We start from the raw sequence: 17,986 nt of genomic DNA on the forward strand, positions 1-17,986 counted from the left end.
GATGATCCCTAAAAATAAAAAAAATAAAAATCTAACTATATCTATTGGTTCTAAAAACATGATCAAGGATTACAAGATTCCCACTACGGAACAGGAAGTCCAGAGCGTGGGCATTCTTGCTAACAGTGTAGAAGTTCTCCAAATGCATATTTAAAGGAAAGGTTTTCTAATACGTGGTTCACCTATGATCTTTTTCTAAATAGAACCAAGTAGATCGTGTGCCTAAACCTAACCAAACTCTCACTCACATATAATATGTCCACTAAAATCCTGCGTTTGTTCCTTACATCCCTCACAAACATGTCTTTATTTAGAATTCCTCTTTAGCTCTGCACTTCCTCCACTACAGAACAAATTGGCTGCAAGGCTTTATTACAGCATTTTGATTGGCCGTCAGTGATGGTCCCCAAACCAATATTAACTTGATGTTCTAGGAAGAAAAACAGCCACATGGTGACAGCAGATACTTTCACATTACCTCCAGTGTCTGTTAAACTCTCCTGAAACTCTCTGCAATTTATTTATGAACTGATGAACTTTAATGTGTTCGTACGTCAGCTGCCAAACAGGCCACTGCACCAAAGTCACCTCTGTGAAGCAGCCTTAAGCTTATAAAAGTCATTTCCTCAGTTATGATTCTGTGCAGCCACCAACAAAAACAATAGTTCGTTGTCTGACACTGATAACACATCCAAATAACATCAAACAACAGATGGTCTGGCCCTGAATCGATTTTAAACATCCACCACTCAGTCAGCACCTCAAAGCTAAGACTAACTTTTAATACAGCCGTCATCCACCAAATAGGAAAGTAATAGCTGTTATTCATCACCTTTAGGCGTCCAGCAATAACACTGGCATCATTAACGTCACATAAAAGGCACAAATTCCCCCGCGTCTCCTCGGGGAGATCCAATGTATTGGTTCTCTCAACACACAATGAAGCTAAATAATGACTTATGTTAGAACAGCTGGTAAATAATTACACCTGCTGCTGAGAATGGGGGGAAATGTGTGATTATCCTGTTTTATTATTGAACAGGCTGGAATTTAAAGGGAATGGAGGGAGGTAAATTTAGGGAACAGGGTATAGAAAGAAAGACAGAGTGTAAAGTGTGTTTTCATACATCCTCCTGCAGGACAGAAGGATTTACCATGTTCAGCTAGAATTTACAGAAATAACTCTTTGATCTTTTCCTACACAGGATAAATTCTTCACCCTTATTATCGTCTTATCCCCATTTAGCTACACAGGAATGTTGTAGTGCATTTAGGCATCTCATAGGTTCCTCTGCCTGATGACTCCCTCACAGCTCGAGCTTCCAACCATCATCAATGTGATTAAATCATATCACAGATTATATGCAATGTTACTCATAGCGGCACTTCTGGCCTGGATTCTGAGGGATTAAACTCTATTTGATGATGCCTGAGGAAAAAGGAGCATTTGTGGGTTCAGTGACCTTCAGTGCAGGGGTGGCGAACTCCAGGCCTCGAGGGCCGGTGTCCTGCAGGTTTTAGATCTCAGCCTGGGTCAACACACTGAATCAAATGATTGGTTCATTACCAGGCATCTGGAGGACTACAAGACATGTTGAGGACTTAATTTAGCCAAATAAATCAGCTGCGTCCTGCTGCTGCTCACATTGGTTTGATTCACTTGACTTGACTCCTATGACAATGAACTGGTTTATTCCCATTAAACTGAGATTGTTCCACCCATACACTCCCACCTGTGTAGAATATGTATTTATTTGGATTGGCAGTTTCGTGGTGAGCTTGTCCTTCTCATTATCTTTGCACTGGATGCCTCTCTTTAAGTCATTAAAATGTTCCACCTGTTCCCTGTAATGAAGTGAATGCTTGGTGTTTCATGGATAACAGGTTTTTCTTGGAAAACTGTTTGACATGTTACCAATGGACCCTGACTGTTAGGATGGAGTGAACAAATACAACAGGAAGGTGTTTGATTGGTTCAATAATTGGATTTGATTCATCAATTATTAACCAAGCGAACAGTAACATCCTAATGACAACAAAGATAAATAAATGCTTTCATTTTCAATCTTTGATAACGTGCTGGGTTTACGATGCGTGTGCAGATTGTTCTACACACTTGCACGTGCATGCACTTGCTTTTATTTCTGTATGTGACAAATGCAAACTCATTTTTGAGAAGGATAAAAATGTTCTTTGTACTTTTGTTGCAGGCAGTCAGAAGCAGGAGACGAGACTGAGCGGAGGAGCGAGCAGGCACTGTTTCAACAACCTGAAGCCCAACATGCAGTATAAGATCAGCATCTACGCTCAGCTGCAGGACGGGACCGAAGGGCCTGCAGTCACCACTGCTGAGAAGACACGTAAGGACCTCAGCTTTGAACACACGTGTCATTTACATGTTGCAGGTTGAGGTGCACTGCAGTTCCACGACTCTGCATTTCTCCTGCTGCTGCTATTTTAAGATCACTCCACAGAAGCCTCATTTACATTTACATTTGTGTGTCTCTGTGTGTGCTGGGTTGCTTCCACTCTTTCAAATTGGGCACACTTATATATTGCATGCCGTTGCACAAGATCTTAATTTCTGACGGCAGTGGCCAACGTTTATCTGTTGCCAACGTGTCCATTTATCCCTGGCTAAATATTCAACAACAGTGTAATGAGGAGCTAAAAGGCTTTTAAGAGTGCAAATATTTTACAGTAAATGCATTTGTTGAGGGTTACTCCACACCCTCAGAAACTCTTGAAATCAATGCCTCGAATAAGCTTAAAGATTTGTTTTTAAATCTTAAAACGCTGATACTTTTCACCAGAATATAACGAATCGTGTTTTGTGATGCCAAAGTTTAAAATGTAAAACGTGGTCTCCAGGTTGCTGAGAGCTGCTGCAGTGTGTATTTTGGGCAGAAGGTTTTTCCAACTTGGCTTTGTGGGACTCAAAGCTGTGATCGCCAACACAGGACTGAGTCAGGCAGCTCCAACAAGGCAGACTGCAGCAGTCCCCTACATTTATTCAGCAGTTGCAGATACAGACAAAGAATAGTTTGCATTAATGTAAACACAGCAAACACCTCGTGTAGAGAGAGCACGTGGGGATTCATGTAGTTTTATTGAGCTCTGATTGGTTATATGTTGATCGTTCATCATGTCTCTGGAGAAACAAAAGAAATCCACTGACAACAGCTGTGCTGCAAATATTTATTGTAATCGTCGATATCAGCCTAAAATTTCACGATCCGTGCATCCCTACATGACCTTTGTGTGGCGATTGGCCACTTTTATTTCTGATAGGGATGCATGTGTGTAGTATTTCCCATTTAGTGTGAGACAAATGAATGTTTCAGAGCAGCCGCTCTGTTCTTTTTTCTTATTTGTGTGTTCTATGAGAGAACTCATGTGTACGACTGTGATGCCGTCTCTCAATCGTTCTCGGGCTCGTTTCTTTCGACCACAAACAGAGGACTGAAAACTTTGGCTGCCTCTAAGGTTGTCAGCTCTGCAGCCAATTTGAAGCTGAAAAACTGGGAAATCCTGTAAACTGCTTTTTGATGTGCAGCGTTTCGCACAAACCCACTCGTGCACTCACCGCCGACACATCCAGAAGTACTTTGCCTCCTCCATTCGATCTGCCAAACGCCCGTTTTAAAAGCGCCCTTACATGTGTCATAATAACAATATAGCAGAAGCACACGGCGGAGAAACACACACAATTATACACAAACTGCTGTCAGCTGTCATCGGTTTAAGAAGAAGCCCGGTCCGGGCTGGGAGGACGATCACGTCATTTTCAACATAAAACATCTTTTATCCTCGCCGGAGCGCCGAGTGCTGAATCCTCTTCCTTCTTTTCAGGATGAGCCTTTTGTTCTGCAGCAGCAGCCCCAAACACTAATCAAGACCCACTGTCTGGAGACGGGAGGGGAGGGTGACGGGGTGGGTGGGCTGTTGTTTTATTTTCAATGAGGCCCGTGTGCAGTAAATTCACTACTCGCTGTAGTTATGTTCAGCTGTATTCAACACTTTAATCACCAGCTTCACTGCAGAGATGAAGAAGTTTTAATCAACTGCTTTGAGAGCGCACACACGTCAGCGTGTCTCACATGTCACTTTATAAGATCCACCGTGTGTTTAAGAAGCTACCAGCAGCCGTGCTGTGAGACTCGGAGGGTTTCAGATGGATGCAGATATGTGTGCTGTTTTATCAGTTTTCCATTGTTATTGCAGCAATAGCAGTATCGATTTAGTAACGGCACTTGATTAGTACAATCAGCAGAGGGTGTAAAAAATACAATAAAATGGATAAAATAAAAGTTTTTGGAACTGCAGGAAAACTCAGTTTCTGATAAATATGGCGACGCCCTGCTGATGAGAAGTTATTTGGCTAATCTCCCATTCCTGGTTGTTTCCTCTGCACTGTGTTCAGTGCTGCTTTGAGTTTTACAGTGCAGGCGATGATCACTGGAGGTCCTGCTCTGCTCTCATCTATGGGCACATTTGCAGTTTCAGCTCAGACCCACAGACCAACTTTTACTTTGAGTACTTTTATTGTTTCTGAGGTCTCAGCGTGAGTAAACTCAGAGGTGAGCAGCCTGCTTCCTCTGCCAGCTGTCTGCAGTGCGCTGAACTTAGTGTTAAAGTTTCTGCAATATGTGCGTGAATGTTTTCATTCATCTGTTAGCAGTGCTACACAATTATAATGGGAGCATAGTGTTTCCTAAACCAGGCTGCTGATCTGAAAGCTAATTTCTGTGGCAAACTAAAATGAGTGAAGTGAGAATGACGAGCCGGGAGAAAAGCATAGTTTAGAGGCGGCACGGAGACGAGAACCCGCAGAATTGAAAACGAGACAAAGAAAATATCCACAGAGATACAAGAAAGAATGTTCCCTCCTCAAAGCTAAGCAGACATTTGTTTGCTTGAAGCTGCTCCCCTCTGTACCGCAGCTCTGCAGTGAGCCTCCACAATGATTTATTGCTTTGTTTTGATGCAAATGAAAGCCAGAGCCTTTCCTCCAAATGACTATCCCCATCGCTGCAGGCAGCCACTACTGAATGCTCCCTACCTGCCATCACAAGTAATTCTCAGCCTCAGGTAGCTGATTTACTGCCTAAACAGCACTGAGTGCATAAACGCACAAAGACACTCAAAGACACACGTAGAATACAGGCAGGAAGTCGAAGGCAGAGACGGTGGAAGTGCACTTTGGACCGCCGCTAACACTGTGATCAGTGCAGCAAATTATACATGAGCTGAAGGTAGTTACTGTACACGTTTGGGCCATACGTGAGCGCTCTGTGCAGGTTTCACCGCGTGTTTCATTCAGGGTCAAGTGGCACACGAGGGTTGTTTTGTTATAATTACAGGCTGTCACATCCTCGCGTGTTTGTTTGTTCTGCAGTACCCGTCCCGACCCCACCACCCACCAAGCCCCCGACCACCACGCCTCCACCCACAATCCCTGCTGCCAAGGAAGGTAGGAGAGCAGTTTATAATACTGTTATTGATCGTCTCATCTTTCGATCTCTTTATGTTGATGTATTGTTGTGGATGTGTTTTGGTGACATCAGGCTGCATCCAAACAGCTTCTTTTATTTATTTATTTTGCTCAGTTTTCAATAAATATGTATAAATATTTATGTATTATAGTTTGAGTTGTTTGTTTTTATGAAATGTTTTGCATAACCAGCTTTGATATTCTGATTTGTAGCAGGAGACCTTTTATTATTGTATAGGTGTGCAGTCAGATATGTCCGTGGCCCCGGGCCCCCGGGCCACTGACCGGTACCGGTCCGTGGCCCCCGGCCCCCGGGCCACTGACCGGTACCGGTCCGTGAGTCGTTCAATACCGGGCTGCGAGAGTTGAGGCTCGGGTGTGAAATTTATGGTTTTCAGAGTTTTTATCGTTAACTTGGTTTCCCTGGGTTTTATTGCGTCTTATTTTGAAAGAAATATTTACGTGTTACCATAGCAACCAGAGAGCATTAAGGGGCAGAGAGGAGGACGTTACTTTCAATGTTGTTGGTGCATTTCAGGAGGACGCTGCTAATAAAGTTACACAGTACATTCACGTTTATTATTATTGTTAAGTCTAATTGTTGAATGTTGCCATTGTGTTTCTTAAATTTGTACAGTCTTAGTTCAAGCAGTAGGATCAAAGCCATTCCTTTGATCCTGACCACCTCTCCAACCACTCTGTGCTGGGGGAGGTTTTATTGCAGATACATCCTATCTGAAAGATCTGCTTCTTTTGATGTAAGCGTCCTGCGTTTACGACCCTTTGGTCAGCAGGAGGTCTGACACACACACACACACACACACACACACACACACACTCTTACAGAAGTTCACACATATACATACAAATGCCTTGTCTTAGGACCATGTGGGCGTGGCTTTGTTCTGACGTGTTTTGTGTGAACTGTCTCCCAATAAAAGGCAGCAGGAGGAGGTCAGATCTGGGGGTCATTTTCGTGGTGGACACAGACGAGGCCTCCCTTGCGCAAATAATCGATCGATCGACTGTCTTGTTTTCTTCATGATGAATAAGTCTCTAGAATTAGCGGGGTTTGTGGAAACACAGACCCAACAGTTATATTTACAGAGACAGTTTTTGTCGTATTATTTTATTTTGTTGTATTTATCCGCGACACCTTAAAGGCCGGTCCGTGTCTGACATGAAACCGGCCCGTGGCCGCTGTGATATGTGACACACTGTCTGAGATTTGCACGATGACTTTTTCTTTATTAACATGACTGAAGTCCAGGCACTGACGTTTTGTACAATTCACTTGATAAGTGGAGGAAAGTGGGTGGATAGACTGTACTGTAGTATTTTATGTGTGGACTGTGTACCACGATTGGACGAAGCCTGGATGAGTCTGGAAAGTGAAGCCAGAGGCTCTAAGAGGCTTTTCGGGGGACCTGGTGGTGCAGCTGCGTGCCCACAGACAGCTGTTCAGAGACTCCTGCTTCACTCACGATCCTCTCAGTTCACAATAATTCAGCTTTTAGGTGCTGTGATTGTCAGTGTCACTTCTCTCCACCTGTCAGATCCACAAAGTGCTGCACAAGCCAGTTACATTATCACACAGCAAAGGCGATGGTTTTGTAACCTGGTAACAAGAGTTTGAGATGATAAGTTCACGAGCTCTTTCCTCATCTGACAGCCGTAGTTACCAGTTACCTTTATTTGTTTCTTATTTAATCTTACAATGTGGAGAATGGACCTTTAAAAGGCAGAATCTTCATTCGCTGCACTTATTATGAGATTTCTCATTTAAGTTAAATATAATCTCTCTGTACTTGACACGAGCTTTAAATAGACTGCCAGACGCATTCAGGGCGAGCGTTAAATGATGCACTTAATCTTCAATTTAAGGCCAACTGTTGCCTTTTTCACTCGGTGCTTTATTTGTTTCCTCGTGTGGACGACATTGAATAGTTGTACACTCCACTGGAGCGCCGTCAGAATAATGGCATCGCGTGAATGTGAATGAATGTCAAAGATGTAATGAAGAATATTCTCAACGAGTCTAAATGATGACTGCAATTAACGCAGAACTGCAGCTTCCACACAGAGACAAGACACTAGAGCCATTACAGCTAAAGAATTATAAAGTACGACATAATCAGCCAGAGGAATTCAGTGTGCGGATAGCTTTGAACATTAGTAAGGGAAGCTTCATTTTACCGTGGAAATGTCTTCATATCAGACAATACTGCAGATCGCCCTCATCCTCACAATGTGAGAGTGTCTCAGGTCAGGTTTAATCCTCAGATCATCTTTGCTGTGACACAAAACATGTATATCAATGACACTGTTACAGGAAATATAAACCAAATCTGCAGCTACAAGCTGAAACCGATAAAAAAATAAATGCATAAATACTTCAGTTCATTTTTAAAGTATCATTTTTTGATAGACGTCCTGTGAAGTATTTTTCGGGGGGCAGAGTTTGATCCATATGCCCACCTATCAAATGTCACTCGTTAAAGAAGCAAATCTGCAGCAAAGTCTGAAACTGCTTCAGCTTCAGTGACATATCAGGCTGAGAGTCTCAGTAGACTTTCTCTTGATGTCACAGACAGTCAAAATGCTACTATAGAAGGAAGTAGGTCTCCTATTGGCTGCTTTTTGGGGTTCATGTAACTAAAAGCCAACCTTACCTTGTTACAAACTCATCCTCACGCTGGCCGGGCAGGAGAATGAGAGCTGAACAAAGAAGAGCAATGCTTCGCAGCTCCAATAACAACACACACAGTAGCATGTGACACACAGTGTGTCTGACTTCAGTGTAATTATAAACCAAGTGAGTCTTGGATCTGTTACAGCGGTTCTCATTCTTCTCATGCCCGTCACCACAGAATCACCAGCTTCACTTTCAAACTGCCACAAAAGGTTTCATCACCTCTGAGAGAAGAAAAAAAACACTAACAGGTGAAATGAATGAGTCTTATCTGTTATGTAGCATGTGCAGCAGGTTAGTGTGATTAAGGACGGACGTGGGAACAAGTGAAGAGTGTTGAGAAGATGTAAGGAGTACTTTGAGGAGCTGAAGAGCATCGAAAATGAGACAGTTTGTAAATCAGAAACCAGTCGTGGACCTCTGCATCCACAAAAGATCCACGGATGTCCCTTCATTCCTGAATAAACCAGATTAATCAGAGCTGACCTGAAGAATCAATCCAGAGAGACCCAAACACGAACATGGACAGCAGCATGAGCTCGCTGCTTTATCTTACCATTAACAAGCGCTCTCCATGGGGCAGAGCAGAAATGTAGTAGTAAGAATGCACCAGCATAGAATCACTCTGCTTTCAAGACACATTTATTGAACAAAAACAAAGAAGGATGCTGTTTACGTGCTGTCGGCATCAGTGAGGAACAAATAAGGACACCTTTACACACAAATGAAGACCTGTGGTCATTTAGAGAGAAACAGAACGATCTGGACCGAGTCAGAAAGAATCCACTGACAACTAAACTAAACTAAATAAAAGCAATAAAGCTTTCGGCCATCCTGCACAAAATGTGGAAATGTGCTTTCTGCATAAATCTTATTTGTGATCATCCAGAAAATTCAGAGGAATGATCACAGAGATCAACACATTCAAATCAGGGCGATCGTGGCTCAAAGAGTTGGCAGTTCGTCTTATAACCGGAAGGTTGCCGGTTCGAGCCCCGGCTCGGCCCGACAGACTTGGTCGTTGTGTCCTTGGGCAAGACACTTCACCTACCGCCTACTGGTGATGGCCAGAGGGGCCGATGGCGCGATGTGGCAGCCTCGCTTCTGTCAGTCTGCCCCAGGGCAGCTGTGGCTACAACTGTAGCTGCCTCCACCAGTGTGTGAATGTGAGAGTGAATGAATAGTGGAATTGTAAAGCGCTTTGAGGGCCCCGAAAAGCGCGATATAAATGCAATCCATTATTATTATTATCATTCTGGCTGACGAGGAGAACAGTGGTTGTTTCCTCCTCACGTTTGATTACAGCTTCCTCTACAGGTACGCTGAAGCGGCAGGTACGCTGCGGCGGGCTTCTGTCATCTGTTTTGATAATTCAATGCAAAACACATCCGGTGTTATGACATGCATAGTATTCGTTCTCTTCAGCACCCTCTGCTGGTCATAATGGGAATACTCACCAGCTTTTATTTTGGTGGGGTTTTTCTGTGTTCCTGTGGGTAAAGGAAACAGGAAGCTGGTCGCTTGTTAGCCTGCAGAATATGTTGTTGCTCTTTAAAACGTTTCTGCCTTGGAGAGTTATTGCTTGTGAGTATTAATGTACAACATGTTTACAAGTTTATTTGGTGCATTTCTATTACAGAGATTTGTTTAGAAACCAGTTATTTAATCTGTTATGTTTATCTTTGAGGAAGCTAAACTCGCTAAGTTGTTTTGTGATCAATATTGAGTCGCTGTTGATTACAGATACTATATAACAGTATAGTTCATATCCTAGAAGTGTGTGTAAAAAGGAAAAGACATCTTGTGACATTTACTTTGTGTTTGTTTTTAGTTTTACGGGAAGAAAAGGATATCAATCATTGAACTACTGACGAAGTAAAAAGCCTCAAACTTACTTCCGCCTCCAATGTTCATTGAAACCGTTAGCTGTCTGTCAAGTTGGGCAAAGGGACGCACAATAAGGACAGAACAGTAAAAAAGCAGCTTCTCAGCGGGCAGAGATAATCAAAGACAGCAACTTCGTCTGCCAGCACGTCTCATCTCTACTACTGCTTACGCTTGCCACACAGCAGCATTGTGGGATGGAGGACATACAAGCCACAAAAGAAATAACGCAGCTGTCGGCTCTAGAGACCAGGTCAGTGGCCTCTACAGCATCTAGTGGATCATCAGCCAGTCGAGCCGCTACTGCAGCTCGTGCTAAACTGGAGGCAGCTCGCGCACGAGCTGATTATGCCAAAATAGAGTCAGAAATGATGATTGAGAAGGCTCGCATAGAAGCCAAATTGAACACTTTACAGTATGAAAAGGAGGTAGCAGCGGCTATGGCTGAAGCCAGCATCATTGAGGTTGCAGCAGAGGAGTCTGTCAAAACTGAAAGGAAACCAGCCTTTGAAGAGACTGCTGAAAGGACACGCCAGTATGTGGAGCAGCATCTACAGCCAACCGAGAGCGCTAAACCAGAGGCAGAGCATAGAGACTCAACTGTTCATGAGCTGAAGCCCACGATTCCACCCAGGCAAAGTTTTGGTACTCCATATGTTGAATCTCACTTGTTCAAAATGAGAAACAAAGCCATTCCAACATCAGGTCTATCTCAGGAACCAAAGTCTGGTATTTACCCCCACTCAACACCGCACCCACCAGAGAGCACAAGGGAAAGATCGCCTGATCGAGTCACACCTCAACTCCTACCAGATGGCAGTGCTCAGGTGGGTGATATAGCAAGGTACTTAGCACGGAGGGATCTTATTAATGCTGGTCTCACAAAGTTTGATGACTGCCCTGAAAATTACTGGGCGTGGAAATCCTCCTTTCTGAACGCAATCAGTGGACTAAAACTCAGCCCCAGTGAAGAGTTGGACCTCCTTATTAAGTGGCTAGGGCACGACTCAGCACGGCATGTGAAAAGAATAAAGACGGTGCATGTCTGTCATCCTGAAGTTGGACTGGACAAAGCCTGGGAGCGCTTGGAGGAATGTTTTGGCTCTCCAGAGATAATTGAAAAAACACTGTTCGACAGGCTTACAAACTTCCCAAAGGTCAGTAGCAAAGATCCTGTTAAGCTGAGAGAGCTTAGTGACCTGCTGCAAGAGATTGAGGCAGCAAAATCAGAGGGTTATCTCCCAGGGCTAAGCTATCTTGACACTGCACGCGGTGTCGCTCCAATTGTGGACAAGTTACTGCACAATATCCAGGAAAAGTGGCTCTCTCAGGGTTTTAAGTATAAAGTTGACCATAGTGTCATTTTTCCGCCATTTTCCTTTCTCTGTGACTTTGTCTGCAGAGAGGCACAAGCCCGCAATGACCCAGGCTTCAGGCTCTTAGCATCTACAACAGACCACTTTAGATCAGATACAACAGTGAGGAAGTCCTATAAGGGTTTGGTCTCTGCTCACAAGACGGAAATATCACAGGAGAAAGCTGGCCAAGACAGCGTGAGAGAGCAAACCTGTGATGTGGAAAGGCAGTGTCCTATTCATAAAAAGCCACATCCCCTCAAGCGCTGCAGAGGGTTTCGCAATAAACCCATTGAGGAGCGTAAGACCTTCCTCAAGGACAATGGTATCTGTTTTAGATGCTGTTCTTCCACTAGTCACATGGCCAAGAACTGTAACACAACAATCAAGTGTATAGAATGTGAAAGCAGGAATCATATCTCTGCCCTTCATCCAGGACCACCTCCTGCAACTCTCTTTGGTCATGGCGGGGAGGGCACAGAAGAGACAACTCAGCCTGCTATAACATCGACTTGTACCGAAGTATGTGGAGAGGCTCAGAGAGGAAGATCCTGTTCTAAGATCTGCTTGGTAAAGGTTTTCCCAAAAGCGCAGCCAGAGCGAGTGACAAAGGCTTATGTTGTGCTCGATGATCAGAGTAATCGGTCGCTTGCCAGGTCAGAGTTTTTTGATGTTTATGGCATAGAGGGGTCAGAGTCTCCATTCACACTTCGTACATGTGCGGGAACAACAGAAATGATGGGTAGAAGAGCTACAGGCTTTGTAGTGGAGTCACTAGATGGAGCCACATCAGTCACGCTGCCGACAATAATTGAATGTAATAACATTCCGAGTAACAGAGCTGAGATACCTACCCCTGAGGTGGCAGCAGAACATGCTCATCTAAGGCCAATAGCCCATCTCATCCCACCACTCGATCACAAAGCTGAGATACTCCTTTTACTTGGACGTGACCTACTTAGTGTCCACAAAGCGAGGCAGCATAGAAACGGTCCTCACAATGCCCCATATGCACAGAAACTGGACCTGGGATGGGTCATCATTGGTGATGTCTGTTTAGGTGATGCTCACAAGCCTGCAGCTGTAGATGCCTATCACACTAATGTGCTTGAGAACAATCGCCCATCCTATTTCAGACCATGTCCAAATATGGTTCATATCAAAGAGAATTATGGGTCCAAGTCTGAGCGTAAAGCCTTCCCTACCACCGAAACACCTATAGTTAAGGCATGCACTCTTGGAAGCACCATCTTTGATACATCCGAGGACGATAACAAAATCGGCCTTTCTATTGAAGACAAACTGTTCCTAGAGGTCATGAAGAGAGAGATGTTCATAGATGACAGCAACAGCTGGGTGGCGCCACTTCCATTTAAGGGACCTCGCCAGTGGCTGCCCAACAATCGCGACCAGGCCGTCAAACGCTTATCCTCTCTTCAGCGCACCCTTGAAAAAAGGCCTGAAATGAAGAGGCATTTCTTTGCTTTCATGCAGAACATATTTGATCGTGACCATGCTGAACTGGCTCCTCCACTTGAGGTGGACAAGGAGTGCTGGTACTTACCTACGTTTGGGGTGTACCATCCTCAGAAGCCGGATCAGATCAGGGTTGTGTTTGACTCAAGTGCAAAGTGCCATGGCGTCTCTCTCAATGATGTTCTCCTCTCTGGACCTGACCTCAATAATAGCTTATTGGGAGTATTGTTGAGGTTCAGACGTGAAACTGTTGCAGTAACCGCTGACATTGAACAGATGTTTCACAGTTTCATTGTAAGAGAGGACCATCGAAATTATTTGCGCTTCCTCTGGCATGAAGACAACAATCCTGCCAATGACATCTGTGAGTATCAAATGAAGGTTCACGTGTTTGGCAACAGTCCCTCACCATCCGTAGCTATATACGGCCTTCGATGTGCAGCAGCTCATGGTGAAGAGGAATTTGGATCAGATGCACGACGCTTCGTTGAGAGGGAGTTCTACGTTGATGATGCGCTTATGTCAAGGCCCACAGCCAGTGAAGCTATTGATCTAATGAAGAGAGCACAGGAAATGCTTGCCACATCTAACCTTCACCTGCATAAAATAGCATCAAACAGCTCTGACGTTCTTGATGCGTTTTCTCCAGATGACTGTGCAAAGGGACTTAAAGAGCTAAATCTGGAGACTGATGTGACACCTACACAGCGAAGTCTTGGTCTGATATGGGACCTAAAGAAAGACGCCTTTACCTTTCGAGTAGCAGAGACAGTGAAGCCCTTTACAAAGAGAGGTGTCTTAGCTACAATCAATGGTCTTTTTGATCCCTTAGGATTTGCTTCACCGGTTACAATCCAGGGAAAGATGCTGCTGAGAGAACTTTCAAGTGAGGCCCTAGACTGGGACACTCCACTGCCTAGAGAAAGGGAGGCCGAGTGGGATACATGGAAAGAATCTCTTGTCGATCTCAAGAATGTACATATTCCAAGGACCTACGCTTCTGCTACGATGTCAACAGCAATCAGAAAAGAGTTACACATCTTTTCAGATGCCTCCACTAAAGCCATTGCAGCAGTTGCTTTCCTAAAGACCACTGGCAAAAATCAGAACCATCAGGTGGGCTTCGTTCTAGGGAAAGCAAAATTGGCCCCACAATCTGCTCATACAATTCCAAGACTGGAATTGGGAGCTGCTGTGTTAGCTGCAGAGCTTGCTGAAGTCATCACAAGTGAACTGGACCTAAATCTTGAGGCAGTTGAATTCTACACAGACAGTCGTGTGGTTTTAGGCTATATAAGCAACCAGACGAAGAGGTTCTATGTATATGTTGGCAACAGGGTGCAGCGAATCAGGAGGATTTCAGAACCAAAACAATGGCACTATGTCCCTACGAGCTCTAACCCTGCTGACATAGGCACACGCTCGGTGCCTGCTGCCATGCTTGGTGACAGTGCCTGGCTTAAAGGACCTGCCTTCTTGTTACAAGCTAGTGTTACAAGAGAAGCTGAAACCTATGACCTTGTGGACCCCGAGTTGGATGATGAAATACGCAGCTTTGTCACTCACACGAGTAATGATGGGTCTCTGCTTGGATCGCAAAGGTTCAGACGTTTTTCCTCTTTGAAGAAACTCCTCAAGGCCCTTAGCTTGCTCATTCATATTGCAAAGGTCTTCAAGAGCAAAGGTGAAGGTCCCTCTTGCAGTTCATGGCATCATTGCAAACAGTCTCACACAGCAGAGGAACTGACAAAGGCTGAGATTGTCATCATCAAAAGTGTGCAGAAGGAAATGTTTGAGGAGGAACTTGCCTGTATTGCTAATGGTAAAGACATACCAAAACACAGCTCTTTACAAAAACTCAGTCCCTACTGTGATGATGAAGGACTCTTGAGGATAGGTGGAAGGCTCAAACACGCCAACATCGACTACAAGGAGAAACATCCTCTCATTATTCCAGGTGGTAGCCATGTTGCCAAGTTGATAGTAGAACACCATCACCAGCGAGTAATGCATCAGGGACGGGTTTTCACAGAAGGTGCAGTCCGTACTGCTGGATATTGGATTACAGGAGCAAGGAGGCTAATCAAACAGATTATCCACAACTGTATCACCTGCAACAGACTTAGGAAGAAAGCAACTGAGCAAAGAATGGCAGATCTGCCTTCTGATCGTATCAGCACCGAACCTCCTTTCACCTTCGTGGGCTTGGATGTATTTGGCCCTTGGTCTGTGGTCACAAGGCGCACAAGAGGAGGCCAGGCAAATAGCAGAAGGTGGGCTGTTCTTTTTACGTGTCTTAGCACACGTGCTGTGCACATTGAACTGATTGAGTCGATGGACGCATCAAGTTTCATCAATTCCCTGCGTCGATTCTTCAGTTTGAGAGGGCCTGTTAAGCAGATTCGATCCGATTGTGGGACTAATTTCGTTGGTGCTTGCCGGGAGCTAGGTTTTACACTCACAGACCCCGACGTGTCAAGCATTAAAACATACCTGGGAGAAGAGGGATGCACCTGGATCTTTAATCCACCTCACTCTTCTCATATGGGAGGAAGCTGGGAACGTATGATAGGGTTGTCCCGACGTATCCTGGATGCAATGCTTCTCCAAACCCCGCACTCTCACTTGACACATGAGGTGCTTTCTACTCTAATGGCAGAGGTAACAGCCATCATTAATGCTAGACCCTTGTCTCCTATCACAACAGATCCTGACACACCCTTCCTGTTGACGCCTTCCATGCTTCTCACTCAGAAGGTGTGCACTCCTCTTCTCCCTCCGGGAAGTTTTATTGAGAAAGATCTCCATCGACAGCAGTGGAGGCAAGTTCAACACCTTGCAAACACATTTTGGACCAGATGGAGACGGGAGTACTTAGGGACACTGCAAAGCCGGAACAAGTGGCAACGTAACCATGCAAACCTCAAGGTGGGAGATTTGGTGGTCATCAAAGACGCACAAGCGAGGCGCAATGAATGGCCAATGGGACTTGTCAGCCAGATCTTCCCGGATAAGGATGGCAGGGTCAGGAAGATTGAAGTGAGGGTCTCAAGAAATGGAACTATTAATACTTACCTGAGACCTGTGTCGGAGACAGTGTTATTGATGTCCCCAAAGGACTGAGAAGTATGTGTGTCATGATGGTAAACATTGTATTCAGATATAATCTGTAAAATCTTGCAGTTTATGATGTTTCAGTTGGTTCATAGTGGTATTTTACAATACCAGACGGGGAGTGTTATGACATGCATAGTATTCGTTCTCTTCAGCACCCTCTGCTGGTCATAATGGGAATACTCACCAGCTTTTATTTTGGTGGGGTTTTTCTGTGTTCCTGTGGGTAAAGGAAACAGGAAGCTGGTCGCTTGTTAGCCTGCAGAATATGTTGTTGCTCTTTAAAACGTTTCTGCCTTGGAGAGTTATTGCTTGTGAGTATTAATGTACAACATGTTTACAAGTTTATTTGGTGCATTTCTATTACAGAGATTTGTTTAGAAACCAGTTATTTAATCTGTTATGTTTATCTTTGAGGAAGCTAAACTCGCTAAGTTGTTTTGTGATCAATATTGAGTCGCTGTTGATTACAGATACTATATAACAGTATAGTTCATATCCTAGAAGTGTGTGTAAAAAGGAAAAGACATCTTGTGACATTTACTTTGTGTTTGTTTTTAGTTTTACGGGAAGAAAAGGATATCAATCATTGAACTACTGACGAAGTAAAAAGCCTCAAACTTACTTCCGCCTCCAATGTTCATTGAAACCGTTAGCTGTCTGTCAAGTTGGGCAAAGGGACGCACAATAAGGACAGAACATCCGGTGTTGTGGCTCCAGTTTGGGAGTTAAACTTCTGCCTTAGGAAACACTTCCACGTGTCCCAAATATATGATTCATAAAGTATTTGTTATCTCATCATCGTCTCATTTCAGTTTTTTCGTCACTAGATGTGCACTAGTTTTATAAAGAGTATCGTCATCTGGTCCCTGCTCAACCCCGAATAGGATAAAAGATGAAGAAGAGGAAAGGATGACTTCATCTTTTTACATCTTTCATTCAGTTTCTCCACATTTGATAAATTGTCTTTGAATTACTGCTAATATTTCAGTTGCATTTGATTTGAAATATGTTTAATGAGTCAAAATGCTGTAGTTCTGTACAGTCTTATGCCACAAGGGGGCGCTATACTGACAACAGAAAACAGAAAAAACAAAATCGCTACTATCGCACTAAAGGTTAGAAACACAGTTCCACCTTGAAAGCTCAGGCTTGATAGGATGACAGTAATGTGTAATACCAGCATAAAACTGTAAAAGTTCAACATAAAACTTTAAATCTCTCTCCTGCGTTCAGCTGCTCTGTCAATGTTCTGCAACCACCCGCAGTTTTGACAGCAGTGAACCAAAGTGTCCTTACAAAGAACGAGTGAATAATTCTAACAATCAACTTAGAAAATATTATATTGCAGCAAAATAGCAGTTTGAGTTTCACTCAATCTGTATTCAGACTTCAGAACAAAGTCAGTTTGATTCCTCCTGAGATGTGTTTATTAAATGTTTGCAATAAACAAAGAGTCGAATGCTGGATTGAAGCCGTCTGCAGATCAATGTGGCTCCGGCTGACCCTTAAATAGGGTTTGATTAGAGGAGAGAAGGAAGTGATTGGAATGACTTCCGAAGAGCAGCAGAAGCAGCTCTGTGTTTTGCATTTAATGTGTTTCAATCGTTTACAAGTCGAAAGCTCTTTGAGTGCAATTAATCACAGGATTGCTTCACTCACAAGCTGCTTTTATTCATCGGTTTTCAAAATGAAGCCAGTTTGTTTATTTGCACGGCAATAAAGCGAACAAATGAAAGCAAGTGGATAAATATATGTTTTTAATGATAAATTATCCTTCAAAGTAAGTAAAAGAAAGCCAATCAAAAACGATCACAATGAACGTTCCAACAAAACCCTTTAATCAGCTATTTTCAAGCTTCCATACAGCAGACTGACAACTGTTCTTTTTTACTTATTCCCAATTGAAGTGTTGCCTTTGTGAGTCAACCAGTTGCTGTTATGTTTACTTCATGTTTTCTCTGTCTCCTC

The 17,986-nt window shown here is 43.8% G+C and overlaps 2 protein-coding genes across 6 annotated transcripts in view; both read left to right on the top strand.

The window, feature by feature from the left end:
* The window catches only part of col14a1b (collagen, type XIV, alpha 1b), a 180,977-nt gene that overhangs the window by 119,531 nt on the left and 43,460 nt on the right, over positions 1–17,986 (top strand). For all 4 annotated transcript variants that reach the window (XR_014799223.1, XM_084919140.1, XM_084919141.1 and 1 more), the window contains 2 exons: positions 2,211–2,360; positions 5,399–5,473. Coding sequence is in view for 3 of the 4 variants with exons in the window: in XM_084919140.1 (XP_084775266.1) it covers positions 2,211–2,360; positions 5,399–5,473 (225 nt within the window). In the remaining variant the exon portion in view is untranslated. The remainder of the gene's footprint in view (positions 1–2,210; positions 2,361–5,398; positions 5,474–17,986) is intronic.
* LOC146363570 (uncharacterized) lies at positions 5,881–17,983 on the top strand. Of its 2 annotated transcripts, none has more exons than XR_014799222.1 (2): positions 5,881–16,329; positions 16,577–17,983. XR_014799222.1 is itself a non-coding variant. In XM_084919139.1 (2 exons), the coding sequence occupies exon 2, from the start codon at positions 10,268–10,270 to the stop codon at positions 16,022–16,024; it is 5,757 nt and encodes a 1,918-aa protein (XP_084775265.1). In that variant the 5' UTR covers positions 5,881–9,770; positions 10,018–10,267; the 3' UTR covers positions 16,025–17,983. The 2 variants fall into 2 exon arrangements, 1 of the variants encoding a protein (XP_084775265.1); XM_084919139.1 differs by having other exon boundaries at positions 5,881–9,770; positions 10,018–17,983.

Source organism: Perissodus microlepis, chromosome 22, assembly GCF_051167445.1.
Source record: "Perissodus microlepis isolate ML-2025 ecotype Zambia chromosome 22, ASM5116744v1, whole genome shotgun sequence".
In the NCBI taxonomy this organism is placed as follows: domain Eukaryota; kingdom Metazoa; phylum Chordata; class Actinopteri; order Cichliformes; family Cichlidae; genus Perissodus; species Perissodus microlepis.